Source organism: Corvus cornix, chromosome 1, assembly GCF_000738735.6.
Source record: "Corvus cornix cornix isolate S_Up_H32 chromosome 1, ASM73873v5, whole genome shotgun sequence".
In the NCBI taxonomy this organism is placed as follows: Eukaryota; Metazoa; Chordata; class Aves; order Passeriformes; family Corvidae; genus Corvus; species Corvus cornix.
In genome coordinates, this window is record NC_046332.1 from 97,452,139 (window position 1) to 97,472,373 (window position 20,235).

Below are 20,235 nucleotides of genomic sequence, written 5' to 3' on the forward strand. Positions count from 1 at the left end.
TTTAGCCCTGCAATGCTGACAATATATTCCTGAGAGAAGTAGCCTTTTAATGTAAGTTACAATGGATTCTTCCAGTTTTCTTAGGGGCTTTTTCCAGTTTAAGAACTGTAGGCTTCAAGAAATGTATATTCCATGGGACAATTGCTGCGGTGTCCTAGACCACCTTGCAAGCAACCTAAGACTGTGAAAGGATAGATGAGAGAGAGAGAAGAAATCAACATTAAATTCCATTGAGAACAATATACTAAAATTACTCATGCAATTCAAGATACAGGGGTACTAACTTGATCTTTCTACAGTGACAATCTTCAATAGAAGATTTATGTTGCTTCATCACACTGGCATAAAATTTCCCACAAACATAAAAGCACTTCATATGCCAGGTTTTTGGAATACAGTCTTACAACTAACTTATGAAGACATACCATAAAAGGAAAATAAATCTCTCTTCAAGGCAGGACTGAAGCATTTGTCATTAAGACATCTGGTTACCAGAGATATAGCTGTTATGCAGAACAATCATTTGCTGACAGGTCCATCATGTTTCAGACCTTTCTGGCATCAGGTAAAAGAGTTAAAAATTACATCAGGTTAATTTGCATTGAAGTTACTGAAAGGCTTGTAACATGAGAGATGTCAAAGCACAGCCTAAGTCCCTACCCAAGCCACAGAATTGTAAAGCCTCCAGTTAATGTAAACAACTGGATATGGAATTTCACAGAATTCCACTGCAAGGATCACACCGTTTCTGAAGCTTTTATATCTTTAATCTAAGTCAACAGCCAAAAAAGAAAATCATTATAATATATATCCTTAAGCTCATAAAATGTGGACAACTGCAGTTAATACCACTTGTCAATAACGTGTACTATCAGCAGGCATTTTATATTAAGATTTTGTTTCTCTTTCCTGAATCATCTTTTTCTGCAGAACTGACAAATATTTCAGTTGTTTCCTCTTTGGAAAGTCTCTGATACTGGTGGTATGCTCCAGGAAGTCTATCCTAATTATAAAGTTTCCTTCCATTTTACTAGCTTTCTCACCTGTGTAAAGCAAGTAAGAAAGAAAGACAGTGAAGGGGGTTCTGGTACTACAAGTAGATTGATAATATTCAAGTTTCTTTTTCATTGGACTGAGGAGCTCTGCTCAATTTACTTTCTCAGTGGGAAGTTCATGGGTGAGAACAAGTTAACTGAGGCTCGATCTATACCAGATGGATCTACTAGGTATGACTAAGCATCTTAGAGGCATAAAAATTTGACATCTGCTCCTATTATTAAGAGAATAAGCCAAGCCTGTTGATGAAACTTACAGGGCTACTTTGAAATCCCTGAGGGCACCTGGATACATGGAGTAACAATCAGAAACTGGGCAATATCTCATGTTTTAAAAAAATGTCTACTGTCTTTAGTGGTACTTAGCTCTGGTTACATTAAATTGCTTCTACCTTCCCATGTCATCTGAAAGACTCTCTTCTAAAAATATTTAAAGATGCTTTACATCTAGCATATAACTGGCAATTCAGTTTTACTTTGTCCTAATGGCATAGTATAATTTACTACCACTCTGAATTGTAAAGAAAGATGTCATGATACAATAAGATGGTATTTAACAAATTCAAGTTAATCATCTTAAACAGCATACTGAGAACTTTGTTTTTATCTATAAACTCTAAACAGATATTTCTAGTATATTTTCACTGCCTAAGCTTATTTCCACTACTATCAAGTGTAGGGATATCAGACTGAGGCCAGAAACAAAAGTTCCAGAAAAATCGTATCTTAAACTATTAGTTATATAAATGGAAGAATCAATGAGTATCAATCAGAAGTCTGAAAGGTCTCCAGCTAAAGAAAGCAACATGAGCTTACCCTACATTAATTTGTGAAGCTCTTCAGTCTTTAAAACTAACCGAGTCATGTTTTCTATTCCAAAACAAAGGCAGCCAGCATATCCTTTAGGAAACTGTTAATGTTCACTCTTTTCTACAATTTGGAAAACAGCTGAGGTTAAGTTTAACTTTCAAGTTTATTTCACACTGCTGCTCTTTTTTCTGCATAGGTAAAGAACAGTCTTGAATGCAGGAAGAAAACTTGAAATAATTATTGTTTGCTGTTGCACATTAATTGTCACTGAAAACTTTGGCTTCAGTGCTGTCCAGGGCTCAAACATGTGTGTGAATCTATGAATAAACTAATCTTTTACAAGATTAACTAATATGCCTCAAGTGCAGCATGTGTGCATTCCTACTCCACTTGGTCATTGAGGATCCACTGGACAGAAAACCCATGAAACTTACCAAAAGCCTACTGTCTTTCACATCGTTTATTCAACTTTTTAACTCAAAGAAAATATCCAACAATAAGCCCCTAGCTTCAAAAAGCTACATCTTCTTTCCTTATTTATTCTGACAAACATGTCCTGTAGCTGCTACTAAGTACTATATGAAGTGACACACTCTTCATTAATTGGATTATTTTTACCTCTTTGTGTCAGTTTGTCTAATCCCAAATGTTTCTTCTAATACTGCATATCCAGACTGACCAATGTTTGGCTAATTCTTGATCTCAGTTCATAGTTGCATAGAAAGAAATCTCAAAACAGAAGAAAGCCTCAAGCTCTTTTAGTTCCAGTTCCCTTCCCAAAATTGTTAGGTACAAATTAAATGCCAACATACTATACACTCTTTGTAACTAATTAAAATGGGTGCAGATAATGGTGTGATTCATTATTGTCTAGCTGTAGTTACACAGTAACATGATTTTATTGTTGTCAAAAGAGCTACAACCATCACCTACCCGAAAAAAAAAAAAAAAAAAAAAAAGCCATACTATTGAAATAATTTGTATATAGGGATACAAATTCTGGGGAAGAAAATGACAAATAGTCACTGTGTTAGTGATCATCACAATAATACATTGTTATCACCCCTTCCTCACTATTTGCTGCTTCACATATCTGTTCAGCCATGTGCTAAATTCAAAGGAAACCCAAAGTCTCAGAGCACTGAGGTCAAAAAATGAATTTGTAGTGTCTAGGTCCAAAATTGTCCTGAGGCCTGACTGAAATGTTCCAGTCATTAGCAGTTAAAAAGCATGATCAGTTAAATACAAATGATGCATTGCCCTATGCTCATGGCCTAAATCACTAGCTGAAAAATCACATTCATGTACATGAACTGAGATTGCTTTTCTTTTTTTTCTAAATATAAATTACTGTAAAGATAACTTCCCTAAAGAGTAATCCATTAAAAAAATACAAACAGAACTATGCTTCTAAATTCTCATAAGAATGGCAAGGAAGGTTGAACTATGTTTGCACTAGACTAAATGAGTACATTATTCTCATCCAATCTTCACCATCAGCCTCAATTTCTGACTGTCCGAACAGAAGACATTTGCTCCGAAGCAATCCTACTTCCCTCACATTATCTTATTACAGGATCCATGACAGCTAGATTGCAGCCCTCACATGCAGAAAAACCAGGCTTCACTACCTTGGCCAGGTTTGCAGCTTCAGCTGTGACCACTTGAGGAATTACAGTGGCAGCAGTTTGTCCAAGTTCTGACGTGAATGACAGTGTCAGCTAGAACTTTGGTGTGAATTTTCATAGAGGCTTTTCCTGTAACTGACCTCTTCAATGAAGGCAAAGGGTTTTCAAAACATTTTTACTATGTTACAAACAAGAAAAATTAAAAATTTTAAACCAAGTAAAACTTCAAGCAGCTGAGAAAGAACAGAAAAAATATTCACAAGAAACAGTTACAAACAACTCTTCCTACAGATCCATTACATCTGTTCTCTTTTTCCATAACTCCTTAATTTCAATTAGTTGTGTCACAGGAAATTTTAAAGTGCCCTCTACTCCCACATAATTTCTCCTTCCAGCATTGTGAGCCTGCTAGAGGTCACCTATCTCCACCTTTCTCCATTCTGAGACTGTCTCTTTTCTTGCTTCTCCTACAAGTTCTGAAGACATGTGCTCCTCAGGAATCTCAGCTGCTTGCCAGGGGAGTCATGTCCTTTGCGAGCTTGAGACAAGTCTCTTTTTCTTTAAAGGAATGTAATTACATATGTACATATTACATATGAACATAACTTTGATGTCATATCTCTTTGACAGTCTAGAGAGACACATTGGCGAAAATGTTGTTCACAGAAGACAACAGAAATTTGATTAAAATTTCGGAATGGGGTTGTTCCCCAAATCTGGAAATATCTGATATTCTTTTCAGCAGATGGAAAGAATATGTGATTCTTTTTAATCAGAGATGAAAGGAACAGCACTCTACTTTCAAGTTTAAAGGGTCCACTTACCTTTCAACACCCCCAGTTCTCCATCTCTGTGTCCTGTGACCTCTTGGTCATTAAAAGACTGAAAAACGGATACAACTGGAGCTGGGACACCAAGTTCACAGCACTCTGTTGATAAAGGCTGCATGGACCTAGTGTTCATACATGGACCTGATCCAGCTGAAATCAACAGAAGGCTTTTCACGGACTTCAAAGGTTTTTGAAATATAAGGCCTTATAAGGCTCAGCTGTGGGAAAGATCAAAAAATGAAGATTCTTGGTGTAAACTCCTAGGAAAGTGCTTTTTTAGTGCAAGGTTTACACTTGCTAGGCACCAACAATATTAATACAGATGTGTCTGTCTTCTGTAGGATGTTCCTGATACTCGGTCATTAATCCTATTTTCAACCTTTAAAAATATGGATGCTACATTACAGCACTTTCTTTTTCTGTTTACAAAAGTTGGCTATGTACTCAAATCCAGCTAGTCAGAGAGAGCAAAAATTCACATAGGATGGCCAGTGGAGATGCAGGCCGGCTTGTTTGTAAACACACGAATTCAGCACTCAATTTTAAGAAGTTGCCCTTTACAAAATGACAAATAATGAGCATCTGGAAAAATCAGTCTGCTTTTCAAGATGTCTCAGAAATGTAATGTTTTGGAGTTTTTTTTCCTCATACAACACTTACTAAATCAAATACATTTAAATAAAGTTCAGAGCACTAGTTAATCACAGAGACAACCCATATTCAGACAACAAATAATGCTTTAATAATAGTTTTAATATGAAAACTACCCATCTGAAAAACCTTTTGCTCTATATTAAGTGGCTATATCTTCCAATGGAAAAAGATTTAAATTTTAGAACTGACAGCGTTTCTCTTTCAGAAGTTTTCTAATGCTTTACAAAAGCAGTATCTCCTCCTCCTCACCAACATGACTGTGGCATTAAAACTGTTCTTTGCCAATATTTTCTATACATAAAATGTCTGTCTCAAAACCTATTAGTAACATTCCTGTTGGGTTTATTGCACCTGATATCCAGCACATTTACCAAATTAACAGCAATTTTAATTTGACAAACACAAGCATAAAGAAATTTTTTTATTAATATGTAAGAATACACAAGTAAATATGAGAAAAATATCTTGACAACTCCTATTGCTCAGTACAATTGTTCGCCATTCACTTACATTTTCATGCAGTTCATTTGATTTGCATTTAAACTTATACTTGAGACGCAGACAAGTATTTTAATTTAGGAAAGCAATGGGCAAGTTTAAGGTCCCAAGTCTGAGTCATCAAAACTACTAGAAACCAATGACCAGGCTGTGTAAACCCCTGCACTCATATCAACTATGCAAGCATTCACTGAGGCCAAAGAGATTTGAGCCTGGCTATGAAAAAGTTAATATAACCGCCACTGAAATCAGGGAGGTTCATACCAGACCAGGTTACAACAGCAAGGACTAACTATGGCTCAACTACACAATATGGTGAACAATGCAGCTGTTTTCACTAGATGTAACCATTGCTATTCAAAACCTTTCATTTTCACAGTTTTTACCTAAGATTCTGTTAGATCTGTGCACCTTTTGTTCACGACTGTAGATCTCGATAATAAGAGCACACCAAATGCCAGAATAATTATCCAGATCAAATGCCATAAGAACATTAAAAACAGGAGAATAATTGGGACTTTTAACGAGTTTTGAGAAAAACAAAGTAATGACAAATGCTACAATTTGTCTGTGGAAATAAATTAACAGCAGTGTGCTTTACAAGACAGAATATTAAAGCCAGAAGTATTTAACACAAGGGCTATTTTTGGAAAGGAGATGAGTACTGAAATGACAACAAAAGCAGATAGCACACATCCTCACATTTAGAAAAGGTTGTGAACACGTCCCAAGAGATCTAAGCAAACTCAGTGCCTGGGCAGCCTGTCCCCTGGAACTGAAACATTCTGGGAATAACACACTACATATCTACTGCCCACATCTCATTACAAAAGTGCCACATACCTTTTCAAAAAATTTTTTCAAAAGATTTTATGAAAACAATTTACAGTTTCAGAATTAATCGAGACAGTTACAATAAATAGTTTCTTCATTATTTTCAGCTTCTCTACAGCAGAGCACATGCACCTTAGACTTTGGACTGGCCACCACTTTCCCAGCTGGGACCCATTGCAGATTATTGCAGGTGCAGTCACTTTAGAGTTACAGGCAATTTGAAGGCAGATGTGCTGGCATTTAGACAACTAGCTTCCTGACTTGTAGGTGAAATCTGGTATTGCTTATCTAGAGGTAATCACTTGCACATTATTTGCTTGCAGATATAAAATCTGAGAACCTTTTATTACTGACTTAAAAGAATTGCCTGTTTTTCTTCAAAAGCTTCAGTTGTCCTGACAGGCAACAATCCTTCTACAACAGTAAAAACAACCTCCTACCACCATATAGTTATCAGTCATTCAATATAACAAACTTTTAAGGCCTTACTTTTCCCTTTTACAACTACTAAACATTATGCAACATATGGCTCTATTAGCTTAAAACAATATTTTTCCATACTTTCAAAAACAATTTTGAGTTAGCCTTGGCTCATCTAGCTTAGTACTAATTCCTAAGTACTAAATCATAGTATATTACTATTAGATTTACACTAAATCACATTTACAAGAGGAAATTTCTCTCTAATTTCCTTTCATATATCACAAAACTGGCTTAGCACTTGAGGGATGTCTATGTTGTACCAAAATTTTAGCTACAATTCATCCAATTCTTAAATAAGTCAACATGACCACAGAACCCCTATGTGACCAAGGTCACCCACAATGTTGCCTGTATGTTTCTAAACAGTGCCCATTTTAACAGGTTTAAACAATCTCCCATGAGCCTGCTTACACAGCAATCACAATTCTGGGTCACACAACATATATACATCTCCATGTGCCTGAACTTCTCCCTGAAGGATAAAGAAATGAACTTGCTAGGATTCAATTTACTTCTGAAGATTACCCCCTCAAAAAAATTAAAAACTACAGTGAGATGTACCGATATATAAAAGGATGGAAAAAATGTGATTTGATTTATCATTAGCATTTGGATTTTAATGCACTGACAGTCATAAATGGACATATATGAACTTATGTAAGAAAATCTAAATCATGAAAATTAATTTAGAAGTGAGCAACAATATTTAGCAGGCATATATCTTTAAAATGTAGCCAATCTCTGTTCTAAGCACTCCTCCACCCCTGGAGCGCTAGGTCCAGGATTGGGCTCCCCATTACATGGAGAGACATGGACTTAGTGGAGCGAGTCCAGAAAAGGGATACAAGTATCTCTGACACGACGAGGCTAAGAGAACTGGGAATGTTTAGTCTGGAATAGAAAAGCCTCAAAGGGTTCTCATCAATGTTTTTAAGTACCTGATGGGAGAGAGTAAAGGAGATGAACCCAGACTCTCCTCAGTGAAGCCCAGCACAGGACAAGACGCGATAGCCAAATTTGAAACATGGGGAACTTCATGTGGCCATGAGAAGATACCTTTTTTGTTACTGTGAGGGTGGTTAAACACTAGAACAAGTTGTCAGGAGGTGTTGTTCAGCCACAGCTACTGTCACTCCGTGAGCATATGGCTGTGATCTCTCCAGTGACTCCACACAAACACAGGCAATTTTAGTGGCAACTACCCCAGATTTTTAGGGCACGTTCTACGACCCTCTCAGCTTTTGACCCAGTAAATAAGACTGACCATTCCTCTGTCTTAAATAAATTACCAAGTTGCACATATTAAGCAGGAAGACACTTGAGAGGTCTGTAACAGATGCCACCTAAGACAAAGATCAACAAGTTCACAGGTCAAAGCAAACAGTTTGCTTTCCATAATATTTTTATGCTGTACCTTTAGCCTAAGTAGTTACATTGATGTTCAAGCTCTTACTCACAAAGAAAATTTTAATCACGCCAATTTTAAAACATGGCTCAGATGGCTGGCAACAGAGATTAAAATCCAAACTGTTTTTTCACTCAACTTGAAAACAAAACAGTAAAGGTCACTGCTATGCCTGCTCCCCAAAAACAAAAGGAGTCATCCACAACTAATATCACAGATGGGAAAGGCTACACCCCCAGATAGCAATGGAAAGAATTTATTCTCACTCTACTAAAACAGGCAGGTTATGCAGAAAAGCCCTAGCAAAGCTAGATGAGCATTCAGGACTCTCATCCAGCTAGATGTATGAAAACAAAAACTTCTGCAGTAACTGATCTCATCTTCATGAGGGTTTTACCTACTGTACTAAATTACTATAAAACTAGCTTCACAAAAAAACTTTGAATACATCAAATTAGAATTTGTACCTTTCTCCTGAAGATAAATTAAAACACTGAGGCAGAAACTGCCTAAATAAAAAAATGCTGACGGAAAGAATATGTTGGAGTCCCTTCATTTAAGGAATAAATATAATTCTCTACTGTGGATGAGTATGTAATTAATAAGTTGTTATACAAAAGAAGAATCCATTATGACCCTTTCTGCTTACATTCTTTTGTTTGATTGCTTAGGATGAAGGGACTTTGTGCTAGCATGCTCTCTGTGAAAGTTCATGGCCTGTAGACAGGCCACAGATATAAAACATATATATTTCATTGGGTGTAAGACCCATGTGGTGCATAACTCTCACATATCCTTTGGTGTAACCTCTATACGGAACTTCCCAACACTACCAGAAGTAGAAAACTGCCCCGGCCATGGGGATTTTATAGGAATAACCAGGCATCCATGCCCCTTCAACAAGCATTCTGAAGATCAAAGATTTTTGATTTAGGTGACCAATTCTTCTTCTAGCCCACATCAATAGTCTACATGGGGGGAAAAAAGTTTATTATTTGACCTATGCTTCAGTTAAAATAATTTCCTGCTGACAATGTATCTTTAAAATAGGCTTAGAAATGCTTCCCAGTGTAAATTAACAAACAGGATTTTTAAAAATAATACCTCTCTTGAACCTTTCAAAAATAAGGACAGTAAAGAAAAATGGGTGAAAATTCTCTGTGAGGGGGGAAAATGAATTAAAATCTCTTGTGAACATTTGGAAGTTGCAAAAATATTAGTTGCCATTCAAACAAGAGCCAGAAGGTATAGAATTAACCCAGACTTCCTATTCATACTACCTCATTATCTTTAAAAAGTTGCTAGTAATGCGATTTTAGTACCATAAACTATGTGAAATTAAGTCTCTCTGAAGTTTTGGGGATGTCATCTCTTGCAAAGCATCCAGCTACTGTCTTCCTTATCCCCACCACTCAGGCGGTATCTAAAACAAGGCTGAGAAATGAGTGGGTCAGTCTTCTTTCAGTTCTTGCCTAACTGGGAGACACTAGAATTCCTTCCTGCTCTGATTGGGAAGAGCTAGTGTTTAGTTTGCTTCAAAGGTTGAATCAGATTACAAGATAAGTGGGCATCTGAAATGAAAAGAACTCCAGAAATTGCTACCAGTTGAGATGAAAAGGGGAGGAGAATGGCTAAAAGGAGGGAGCAGATAAAGGAATGGAAGGATCATCATGCCCTTTTAGCCCACATGGAATAATCTGGCTCAAACCTGCACATCCTACACTCCACTGTGTCTTATTAGTCTCCTGTGAGAACACTAGATGTTTGATGTACTTTAAAACTCTCCTCCTTTTCCTCATTATAAGACAATGGAGAGCTTAACTTTTATAAACGAGAGCACTTTATCTTCCATTACAGTTGTTTCATGTCTAGCAGAAGTTTAATCCCTAGTAATTTAGATAAATTATCACGTGCTTTAGCAGGTTGGGGTTAAAACTCTGAGATTTTCAACTGATTACAAAAAAACCAGCCAGTTATCAAGTCCTAACTGAGTAATTCCTCGCTTATTTCACTCTAGCTAATTAAAATGTAATCACGATTGTTTGGCAGTGTGCATTCTGCCAGCAGTTTTACGTTGAAAAAAGAAATCTTGCCAAGAAAACACACAAAAAAGAAAAAAAAAAAAAAGCCTTTCACTATTAATTGGCTTAATCTAAACTGCCTCTTTAGCCACTGAAACTGTAAAACAAGTAAGTTACAACCGCTTGACAACACAATAAAAAGTACTAACCCCTCTCCGGGACAATGAACTATTTTAATGGGTATCCTCCTTTCAGGCCATCCCGTGATGCACGGACCACGCTGACAGCGAGCGCTCCACCGCCCCCGGCCGAGCCCCGCGGGGCAGCGGCCAGGACAGGGCAGGGCAGCCCCTTCTCCAGCCGCCTCGCGTCGCAAGCCCGGTCACCCAAACCCAGTTGCGGGCACCCAACCAACTTCCTGCTGCCCTTACGACGCACACACTCAGGTCTCCTTTAACACTGACTCTTTTTTTTTTTTTTTTTTTTTTTTTTTTTTTTTTTTTTTTAATCGGGTTATCCTTAAATACCTCTGAAACCTGCCTTTTGTGCCAACACCTTTGCCCCGAACGCAACTCCACCCAAAGCACTTGCCCGGGCGTTCCCGGTTTCTCACCGACCGGCAAGCCCGGGGTGAGCAAGCGGTGCGTTCCCGGCGCGCCGCGGAGATGTGCCACCCTGAAGGGCCGAGGTGGCTCCCTTCACACCGAGCTGGCCAGCCCTTTCCCAGATGGGCTGGGGCTCTGGGGAGGGAGAACGGCTTGCAGTTCGGAATGGTTTCCATCATTTGGCTGAAGTCGCCTCGGTTTAATATTTGCGCAGTGAAGAACAGGTGGGGAAAGGAAAAGGTGCGGTGTAACTAGAAGAGCGAAAAGGATGCACTGCTCTTGCACTAGCTCCGCACTGCTTCCAGCTTTCATTTTAAGCCTCGCAGGTCTCCCGCCACTTCAGTTCCATTTCTCCCCACCTTATCCCTATTTGTCCACTCCCGTTAGCCAGAAATGTGCCTCTCTGTCCCAGGAAAAAAGTGTTACCCTCACCTTCCAGGAGGTCGGAACTAAGTATTGTACGTTCATGATTATCGCTCTTAAAAAACGGGCTCAAACTTTCCCACCAGGCTGGGGAAGTGAACCACCTGCGGGGGGCCTGGCGCACCGGCGCGCAGGCAGGCGGAGCCCCGCGGGATCGCCGCCGCACCGCCCGTCGCTCGGCAGGACGAGCGCGCCGCCGGCCCGGGAGCACCGTGCCGCGCCCGCCCCGCCCGCCCCGGACACCACCGGCGGCAGTGGCCGGGACCTGTCCCGCCGTGCCAGAGGCAGCGGCCGGGAGCGCCGGGCACCTGCGAGGAGCCAGGGAAGAGCGGTGCCCCCGCCTCGCCCCGCCGGGGGACGGCGTGCCAGGAGCCCCCACGATCCGCCAGGCGGGGAGCCCGGCCGGCACCCGCAGGCACCGGCGGGGCTCGGAACTGCCGCGGGGCCGTACCCACCTGTCCGGCGCCTCCAGGTGCCGGCCATCCCCTGGGAATGCGGCCCCAAGTTCGCCAAGAGGCGCCGCGGCCCCGGCCGTCCTTTCCGCCCGCGCCCCGGGGTATACCCGCTCTCCGGACGGCGGCAGCGGGGCTCCCTGCGCGGCGCCATGCCCCTACCTGGAAATGCTTGAAGAAGGCGGAGATGCGGGTAATCTGGAGGCTCAGGCACCTGGAGGTGCATCTGGCGGTGGCGAAAGCCTCGTCCTGCCTTCGGGCGGCGGCCCCTGGCCCGTCGGGGCTGCCGCAGGCGGCCGTCACCCAGAGGAGCAGGGCGAGGGACACGCCGGGCGCCCTCCGCACCATCGCTCTGCGGGAGAGGAGGGCAGAGGGGCGGCCGGGCGGCGCGTGGGGGCTGCAGGCGCCGGTGTAAGCTCGCTCCCGCTCGGCGGGCTGGTGCCGGGCTGCGCCGGGGACGGACACCTCCGCGCCGCAGAAACTACACAAGAAAGTTCAATCATTCAACTCCCCTCACCCCCGTCCTCCCGCCCCGGCCCACAGCCCTCCCCCGCCGGCAGCGGGCGGGCCGATGCTGGCAGCGGCCGCGCCATTGGCTGCGCCGAGCGCCGGCGGCGGCGGGCGGGCCCCGTGCCCGCGGGCAGGTCGGCGCGGCGGGGCCGGCGCGGGCAGTCGGAGCCTTGCCCGCACGCCGCCACCTGCGGGGCACGGGGCGGCCGCGGAGCCGCACGCCCTGTCCCTACCCACAGGCGGCCTGCGTGCGGGTGGCTGGGCGCCGGGGTCGCTGGCAACCGGTCTTTACACCCTGGTTAAGTCTCTTTTATTTCTTCTTTTAAAAATCAATTTTAAAAAAGGGTGGGGAGGCAAGAACGGAGGGAAATCACTTTTTGAAACTCAGTGTTTCTTACAGAGAAACACTGCGGAGATTACTTGTCCCAAGGTGAAACCCATACAGGCACCTCTGAAGAGTTACTTAAAAATTATAATCTACAAGTCATTAGTCCAAATACCTCTGTGTAATAGCTGCAAAGGTTAAAACAGAACCTTTAGCTATAAAATAAATATCAGCCTAACATCCTTTCCCTCTGTGCCGTCAGCTCCAGGGCCGGAGTGCATGCTGCAGTATGTAGCACAGAGGTTACCTACCACATTCCTCTCCCTGTGCACGCTGCATGGACTCCTCCCGTCGCAAGTATGTGCTGCTAGAAAAAGCAAGTGGATCATTCCTCCCCAGAGCCTGTGGATTAAGCCTCCTGAACTTGAAAATATCACGGTTGTATGAGCTGAAATAAGTAACTTTTAGGGCATTTCAGAAATTAATACTAGATCAGTTACTACTTTAAGTAGTAGTTTAGTGTGGTTATCAAACCCTGTATTAAAAAGACTTCAGCAGTCATCTTTACTGTAACAAGTTCCAGTATAAGTGTTCACTAGGAAAGTCATTTAAAATCTCATAAAGGTCAACAAGACCTTCAACCATTCTGGCTGGTAGTAGTTTTGCAATACTATAGTTCTTCTATGAATGTTCTTATATATACAACTGTGAAATAAAAACATATTCTCCAAAGTTATTATCCTCACCAGACTATATGCATACACCTTCCTTGCACTTATATATCAGAAATTCAAAGTATAAAAAGGTTGCTACATCCCAACTAGGAAATCACTTCTTAAATTCTACCATTAGATTCTAGCTATAGTTTTACTATCTTACCACAAAAGGCACAGATTAAGAAAAGAGTCCTTGTTACAAGTATTGCTAACATACAAATATAACAAAAAGCAAGGCACATTTTAGTTTAGATGTTACTTTGCAGCTTATGGTCTCTCTTGTCAGCTGTCAGAAATCTTCACTTGAGAAAAGCCAGAGGGCCAGAATCAGTCCTGCCAGTGTTACCGACTGGAGATGACAGTTTGTGCCCTTGGATGCTTGAGGGAGCACGGCTGCCAAAAGGCGAGGTCACCTGCCACATCCTGGCACAGGAGTTGCCCTGCTGTTCGCACTGTTTCCATGCTCTGCCGGCTATTTTGGAAATGCCCTGGTTAATCAAGGAAGACCATCTCAGCTACACCTCCTGAAGTCTTCCTCATTTTTGCAGCTGGAATGATTACCTTTCCTCTCGTAGAGAGCAGAGGTCGTAAGGGTTTCAGAAATGCTTTTCCCCATTCTGACTGATATCTCACCACTAGAGAACTGGTTACTTTGCTTGATCTAGCATCTCTATATTTACAAAGTAAAAACACCACATGACAGAAAAACACAGAAATAACTCCACAGTCTTAGCAATGTTATTACAAATAGTGGTAACCCCATACAGGCCTCAGTATTAAGTTCATGACTTCCCAGTGTCTAGCTGACAAACTTTTAAATAGTTTTTCTGAAGCCTTGGCTAAAAATTTAGCAACTTTTTGCCTTGAGTCATGAAAAGAAAATTGCTTTGCTGATTCATAGTGTTTGCAGGTACACTAAATGCATTGAACTTTTACCATAGATAATAAGAACTGCCTGAAAAAAAAGTATGTAACTTTATGTAAATCAGATGCAAATCTAGACAGGCCAGAAAATTCAGTTGATATATCCCCTTCATGTTAGTGCTAATGCCTTTTATGTCATATATTAAAAACCTCAGCTTTAAGTAAAAGGGTATGAATCCTGTTTATTTTGTTTTTTAAAGTCTAGCAAAGGGCATAGAGCCCTTAATAATTAAAAAGTTACTGAATACACAGTTTCCTTGGTTGCTTTTGTTTGAAAGTTCATGGTTACAGAGATCATCAGTGTAGTCACTGAATTCCTTCTCAGTATGGGCTGACTTGGTTAGCACACAAAAGACTGGCTGTTCACTTCCAGTAAAACTGTATTCACACAGGTCCTGTTCCCCTACGTGGAGATTATGAAACAGGCTGGGTAGCTCAAGAATTTAGTAGGTAATTAAAACCCACTATGAACTAAGTATCTGTTAGACCAAAAGAGAAGATATGCAAGTTTGTAAATACATTCATTTTAAAGATGTTAATAAATTGGCTACAGAATAAAGAAAATTGGAAATAAATTATGTGTACAGTTCAACCAGCCTGTAAATATAATTACGGGGTTTAACCAGATAAATAGACATATGGATACATTCATATGTTTTGCTCACTCTCTTTTTGTCAATAAATTACATTAAATAATCTTTTTGTATTAAAAGTAGTAGAATTAGTGCTTACAAATTCTTGCGAGTGCAGGGTATTATTTTTATGCTAAAAATATCCGCATTGTTTTCCTGCCTGCGTTTCAGAGGAGTCAGACGATGTACAAATGAGGTTTTTTGCAAACCAGGGGCTGTTTTTTCGCAGAAGACAGCGCCACATGCTGGCATTGCGAGGCGAGAGCCGCCGGGCATTCTGCCGTTTTAGTTCTGGTTAATGAGCTGAGTTTAATCGATTCTGAATTAAGATAGCTTCATCTTTAGGAATTGCTTCTTACTCTAAAGGGAATTTCCAACATCAGGTTGTAATTTCAGCCAAGCAAATAAAGGAGATATTTTTAATGTTAAAAATATTTATTGTTTTCATATAAACCACTGTATTCTAGCTCACAGATTGAGTTTATTGTATTAAATCATCTTAATGTGCCATTTATTACTCAATTCTCTTTAGCTTTAACTACGTTATGTCAAAAATTATTGTAACTCTGGGTGCAACATAAGCCTCTAAACCCTCTTCAAGAAGTCAGGATGCAGGGGTGCCTCTCCAAAGTGCCCGTGTACTAATGGAGGCAGTATGGGGAATAAAGACAATGAGTCAGAGATCTGTCTGCAGCTGCAGGGCCATGATCTTGTCAGGATCATGGAGACAGGGTGGGAGGGTTCCCATGACTGGAGAGTTGCAATGGCAGAATATATGTCTTTTAGGAAGGATGGGATGAGGAGGGGGTGTTGCCCATTATGTGAAGGCAGTTGGAGTGCGTGGAGCTCAGTCTGGGGATGGATGAGAAGGGAGATGAGCACATAAGGGTTAGGATTAAAGAGAGGACAGGTAAAGGTGATATTATAGGGGGTGTCTGCCACTGGCCACCTGAATAGGAAAAGCAAGTGGATGAGACCCTGTACAAACAGATGGAAGCAGCCCCAAGTTCTCAGGCCCTGGTCCTCATGAGGGGCTTCAACCACCCCAACATTGGCTGGAGGGACAAGACAGCAAGGCATAAGCAATCCAGGTGCCTGGAGTGTGTTGTTGATAACTTCCTCCTCTGAGAGATAGAGAAAACAAGGACATTGCTGGACTTTATACCAACATTGAGGGGCTCGTTGGGATGGGAAGGTCAGGACAGTCTTGGTGGCAGAGACCATGAGATGAGGATCTCAAAATCCTGAGGGCAGGGAGGAGGGGAAAACTGAGTAAAAAACACAGGACTTCAGCAGAGCAGACTTTGCCCTCTTCAAAGATCTGTTTGGAAGAATCCTGTTGAGGTAAGGTCTTGGAGGGAAGAGGGACCCAAGAAAGTCATTTAATATTTAAGGATCACCTTCTCCAAGTTCAAAAGCAGTCCATCCCAATGAACAGAAAGGAAGGCAAAAATGCCAGGAGAACTCTGTGGATGAACAAGGATAGCAATATCAATAGCAATACTAGCACTAGCAATACTAAGCAATCCTTAACATCTTCTTTAATGACCTGGATGGTGGAGCAGAGTATACCCTCAACAAGTTTGCTGATGACACAAAAGAGGGAGGAGTGGCTGATACACCAGTGGATTGTGCTGCCATCCAGAGAGACTTCAACAGGTTGGAAAAATGGGCTGTCAGGAACCTCATGAAGTTCAACAAGGGGAAGTACAAAGTCTGGTACCTGGGGAGGAACAGTTCCATGCACAGATATAAATGCTGGGAGCCACCTATCTGGAAAGCAGCTTTATAGAAAAGGTCCTGGGGGCCCTGGTGGAGTTGAATATGAGGCAGCAATATGCCCTGACAGAAAAGAAGGTGAAAGACATTCTGGTCTGCGTAGGGCAAAGTATTGAAAGCAGATCCAGGGTGGTCATCCTTTCCCTCTCCTCAGCACAAGAGAGACAAGGATATACTGGAGAGCATCTGGTAAGGGCCCTGAAGATGCTGAAAGAACTGGAGCATCCCTTCTATGAGGCATGGCAAAGACAGCTGAGATTCTCTGGGCTATAGAAGAGAAGGCTGGGGGAATCTCCTTAATTAATGTATATAAAATACAAAGGGAGGCTGCAAAGAAAATGGAGACTGGCTATTTTCAATGGTGTCCAGTGACAGGACCAGAGGCAATGGACACAAACTGAAACTGAGGAGGTTCCCTGTGAACATCAGGAAACACTCTTTTCTGTGAGGGTGGTCAAGCACTGATGCAGGTTGCCCAGAGAGGTTGTGACGTCTCCATCATTGAAGATACTCCAAAGGTGTCTGGACCAGGTCCTGGTCAACTGGCTGTAAGTGTCCCTGCTTGGGCAGGGGAGTTGGACCAGATGACTTCCAGATGACCTTTCAACCTCAACCATTCTGTGATTTGAACAGTATAATAACTGAACAAACAAATGTATTTTCAATTGCACTTCCCAAATGAAAAAGAAATTTAAATTAAAATGTTCACTTTAAATGTTTACCTTGAAAATGAATTGCTTGCCATAGTCTCCGCTGACATCTGCAGATACTTTTTTTACAAGTACTTATTTAATGGAGAAGCAAATTATGTTTGAACTATATGGGTTTTTTGAATATCAGTGGTCTATTTGTTTTGTTAATGAATTCATGGCCAGAGATTAAAGAGGATATTGTATGTCCCACCTACAGTGCACGTTTAGTTCGCTAATTCAGGACTTACACAAAGAAGGGAATATATATATATATAAAAATAAAAGATATACAATAATTTAGATGTAATATTAGGTATATTTTTAACTGTATTAACTGCACTTATAGACTTAGTGAAATGTTGGAAGATGGCCAGATCATGATTTCTTGATTGTGATTTCTTGCTAGCAACAGTTCACCAAAGAAATTGCGATAACTAGAACTTTGCTAGACACCAGTCCTTATTCTTCTTTCTGAGCTTTGAAATCAGCCTGTCTCCTATAGTTTGCTGCTGCTCAAGGGACAATTGGAAATTACCATGGAAAATTAAGGGAATTTGAAAGATGCTTCCACAAAACCATTTCTTCCTGCAAGTAAAACAATGGAAGCCAGAGCAGACATTGAAAGAATTAATTTGTGCCATTTATACCATCTGAGGACAAACACTCATGCCTGTGAATGGGAGGATGAGATTTACTTTCTTATGGCTTTGAATATTTCTTCAAGGTTCGAATACAACTCGACTCCTTTGGTAAGGACTACGTAGAAACTCTTTTTTTCCCATGGGTCTTATGGGTGGTCTATATCATTCCTTCCTCATGTGATCCCTGAAGTTAATGACCTTCTCCAACTCCTTTTGAGAAGTAGAATTTTGCATAGTCCTAAGTCAAGCCTGTGAGTAAAATCCAGAAATCCCAGCACAGGACTGATATTCTTCATTCATAGATTGAGTCTGTATAATAATACTTTCTCCCAGAAGCAATTCAATAGGAATTTTCTGCATCACCATTTCCTCTTGTACAAGGGAAATCAGTAACAGGTAGAAAGAATATTAGTAGTGCAGTTAGTAGTCACAGCAGAAGGTAGGATGAAGTAATGATTCGCTGTTCCAAAAATCTCATCATTTGTGTATAAAGCAAGAGTCAATAGATGTCTATCCAGAGATTTTTGAGGAAGCATAGGAAACCAATTAGGTAATTTTGAATATTTGTTAAGTCTCATATTGCGTGTCTGAGAAACACAAGAACAGTGAGATCTGTGGAGGTGTTTGAAGCAAAATGATGGGATAGTTTTAGTGAGATTCTTCCTAGGCATAAGAAACTTAAAAGAAAGCATAAAGGTGCTTATTTTAAAATTTAGGCAATGAAGAATAACTGCTGACATCGTCAGTTGTCTGTACGAAGGATTGAGTTTTTCAGTGTTGAACTTAAACTTAATGTTCTGTGTCATAATGCAGTGAGAAGAGAAGCAAATTCAGAAATAGAAAGAGAGACAAGATGATTAAAACAGAAGGCTTGGAAAGCACCTTTTCCTCTATTATTGGCAAATAAATATTTGCTACTATATCAAGAGCATAGAAAAGAAGTCACAATGTTTAGAATGGAAAATAATAGAAGTTTAGTTGCATGGATGAATAGAAAGGACTGAATATTAGAGACATTATGCCAAAGAATGCAGATTTAGACAAACTTTACTTTTCAAGACATGGGGACCAAACCCTTAGACTCAAGATGGTGTTCAAGTGATGATCCCAAATAAGGTTTCATCCACAACACTAAAGAAAGAAGACTAAATGAGATGAATTAGGAAAGTGTTGCACTTGAGACACCCATAAAGGTCAGAGGCAAGCTATACTTTTAGTTGAATGAACATGCTTACTTCCTCCCAGGGACTCTCATCTTCTTCAGGGTCACACAAATAGGGCAAAGCCAAGGCTTCATTCATTCCAAATCTGTGTCTTCAACTAGTTTGCAAAAATAAATTTTCCAATAAAAATGTATCTTACTGGGGTGTTCCCAGCAGCTTCTTGTCACTTCAGTCATTTGATCTGATTTCAAGAAAACCATAATTCTTTTTCTTGCATTTTGTATACACCTTACTTTCCTTCTGATGGAACTAGAGCATGTTTTTAAACAGGCACCACTCTTTATATCAGGAGAGAAAACAATGTAAAAAGCAACACATCTTTAGGGAAAGTTTTTCTGTAGTTGTCTCAAATTAAGAATGTGTACCATATTTCTAGCCTAACTGCAGTGTTTATTAATATTTAGTCATTGAATTTTTTTCCACCTTTTGGATAGATGACAACTTCCTTTCATATTGAAATCCACCTGAAGATAGCTTAAGATGTATCTGAAGCTAAATCTGGGATATAAGGGAGGTTCCTTGCAGACCACAACTAACTTATTTTATAAATGAACCAAACTGAAATTTCTTTGTCAAGTGTTGCTATATTGCAGATTCTGTAAATCTGGTTTTTTCCACAGACTCTCCAACCTTAGGGTGTATAGGATTGGACATGTCATTCTAGTAATGGAGGCAATAATGCCATACAGATGAAATATGATCTCTATAATCTGTCTTATTTCTCTTCAACTTATATAATTAAGAGCTACCTTAGTCCTAGTCACTGCATTTTGCTGGGAGCTCATGTTCAATTGGTTGCTCACCAGACCCGAAAGGCTTTCAGAGACAAAGGCTTTCCAAGAAACATTTGTGTCTGTGAGTGTGACCTACTTTCTGTGTTCCTAGATGCACAGTCTTGCATATGGCAGCATTAAAATGCATGATGTTTAAAATGAGTTCAGATTACTGAGTGATTCATAATTCTATATATATTATTTATCACTTGAGTCAATAATCATGTCATATGGAAACTTTATAAGAATTGATTTTATTATATGTTTCTAATCACCAATACACAAACTAAATAACACTGAATCCAGAACAGACAGCACTAAA

General features: G+C 40.6%; 1 protein-coding gene across 1 annotated transcript in view; it reads right to left on the reverse strand.

The window, feature by feature from the left end:
- Nucleotides 1-12,212, reverse strand: part of ANOS1 (anosmin 1) — a 134,503-nt gene extending 122,291 nt beyond the window's left edge. Inside the window, exon 1 of the mRNA XM_039550253.1 lies at nucleotides 11,861-12,212. Within this exon, the coding sequence (XP_039406187.1) occupies nucleotides 11,861-12,046 (186 nt within the window). The 5' untranslated portion in view covers nucleotides 12,047-12,212. The remainder of the gene's footprint in view (nucleotides 1-11,860) is intronic.
- Between the last annotated feature and the right edge of the window lie 8,023 nt (nucleotides 12,213-20,235).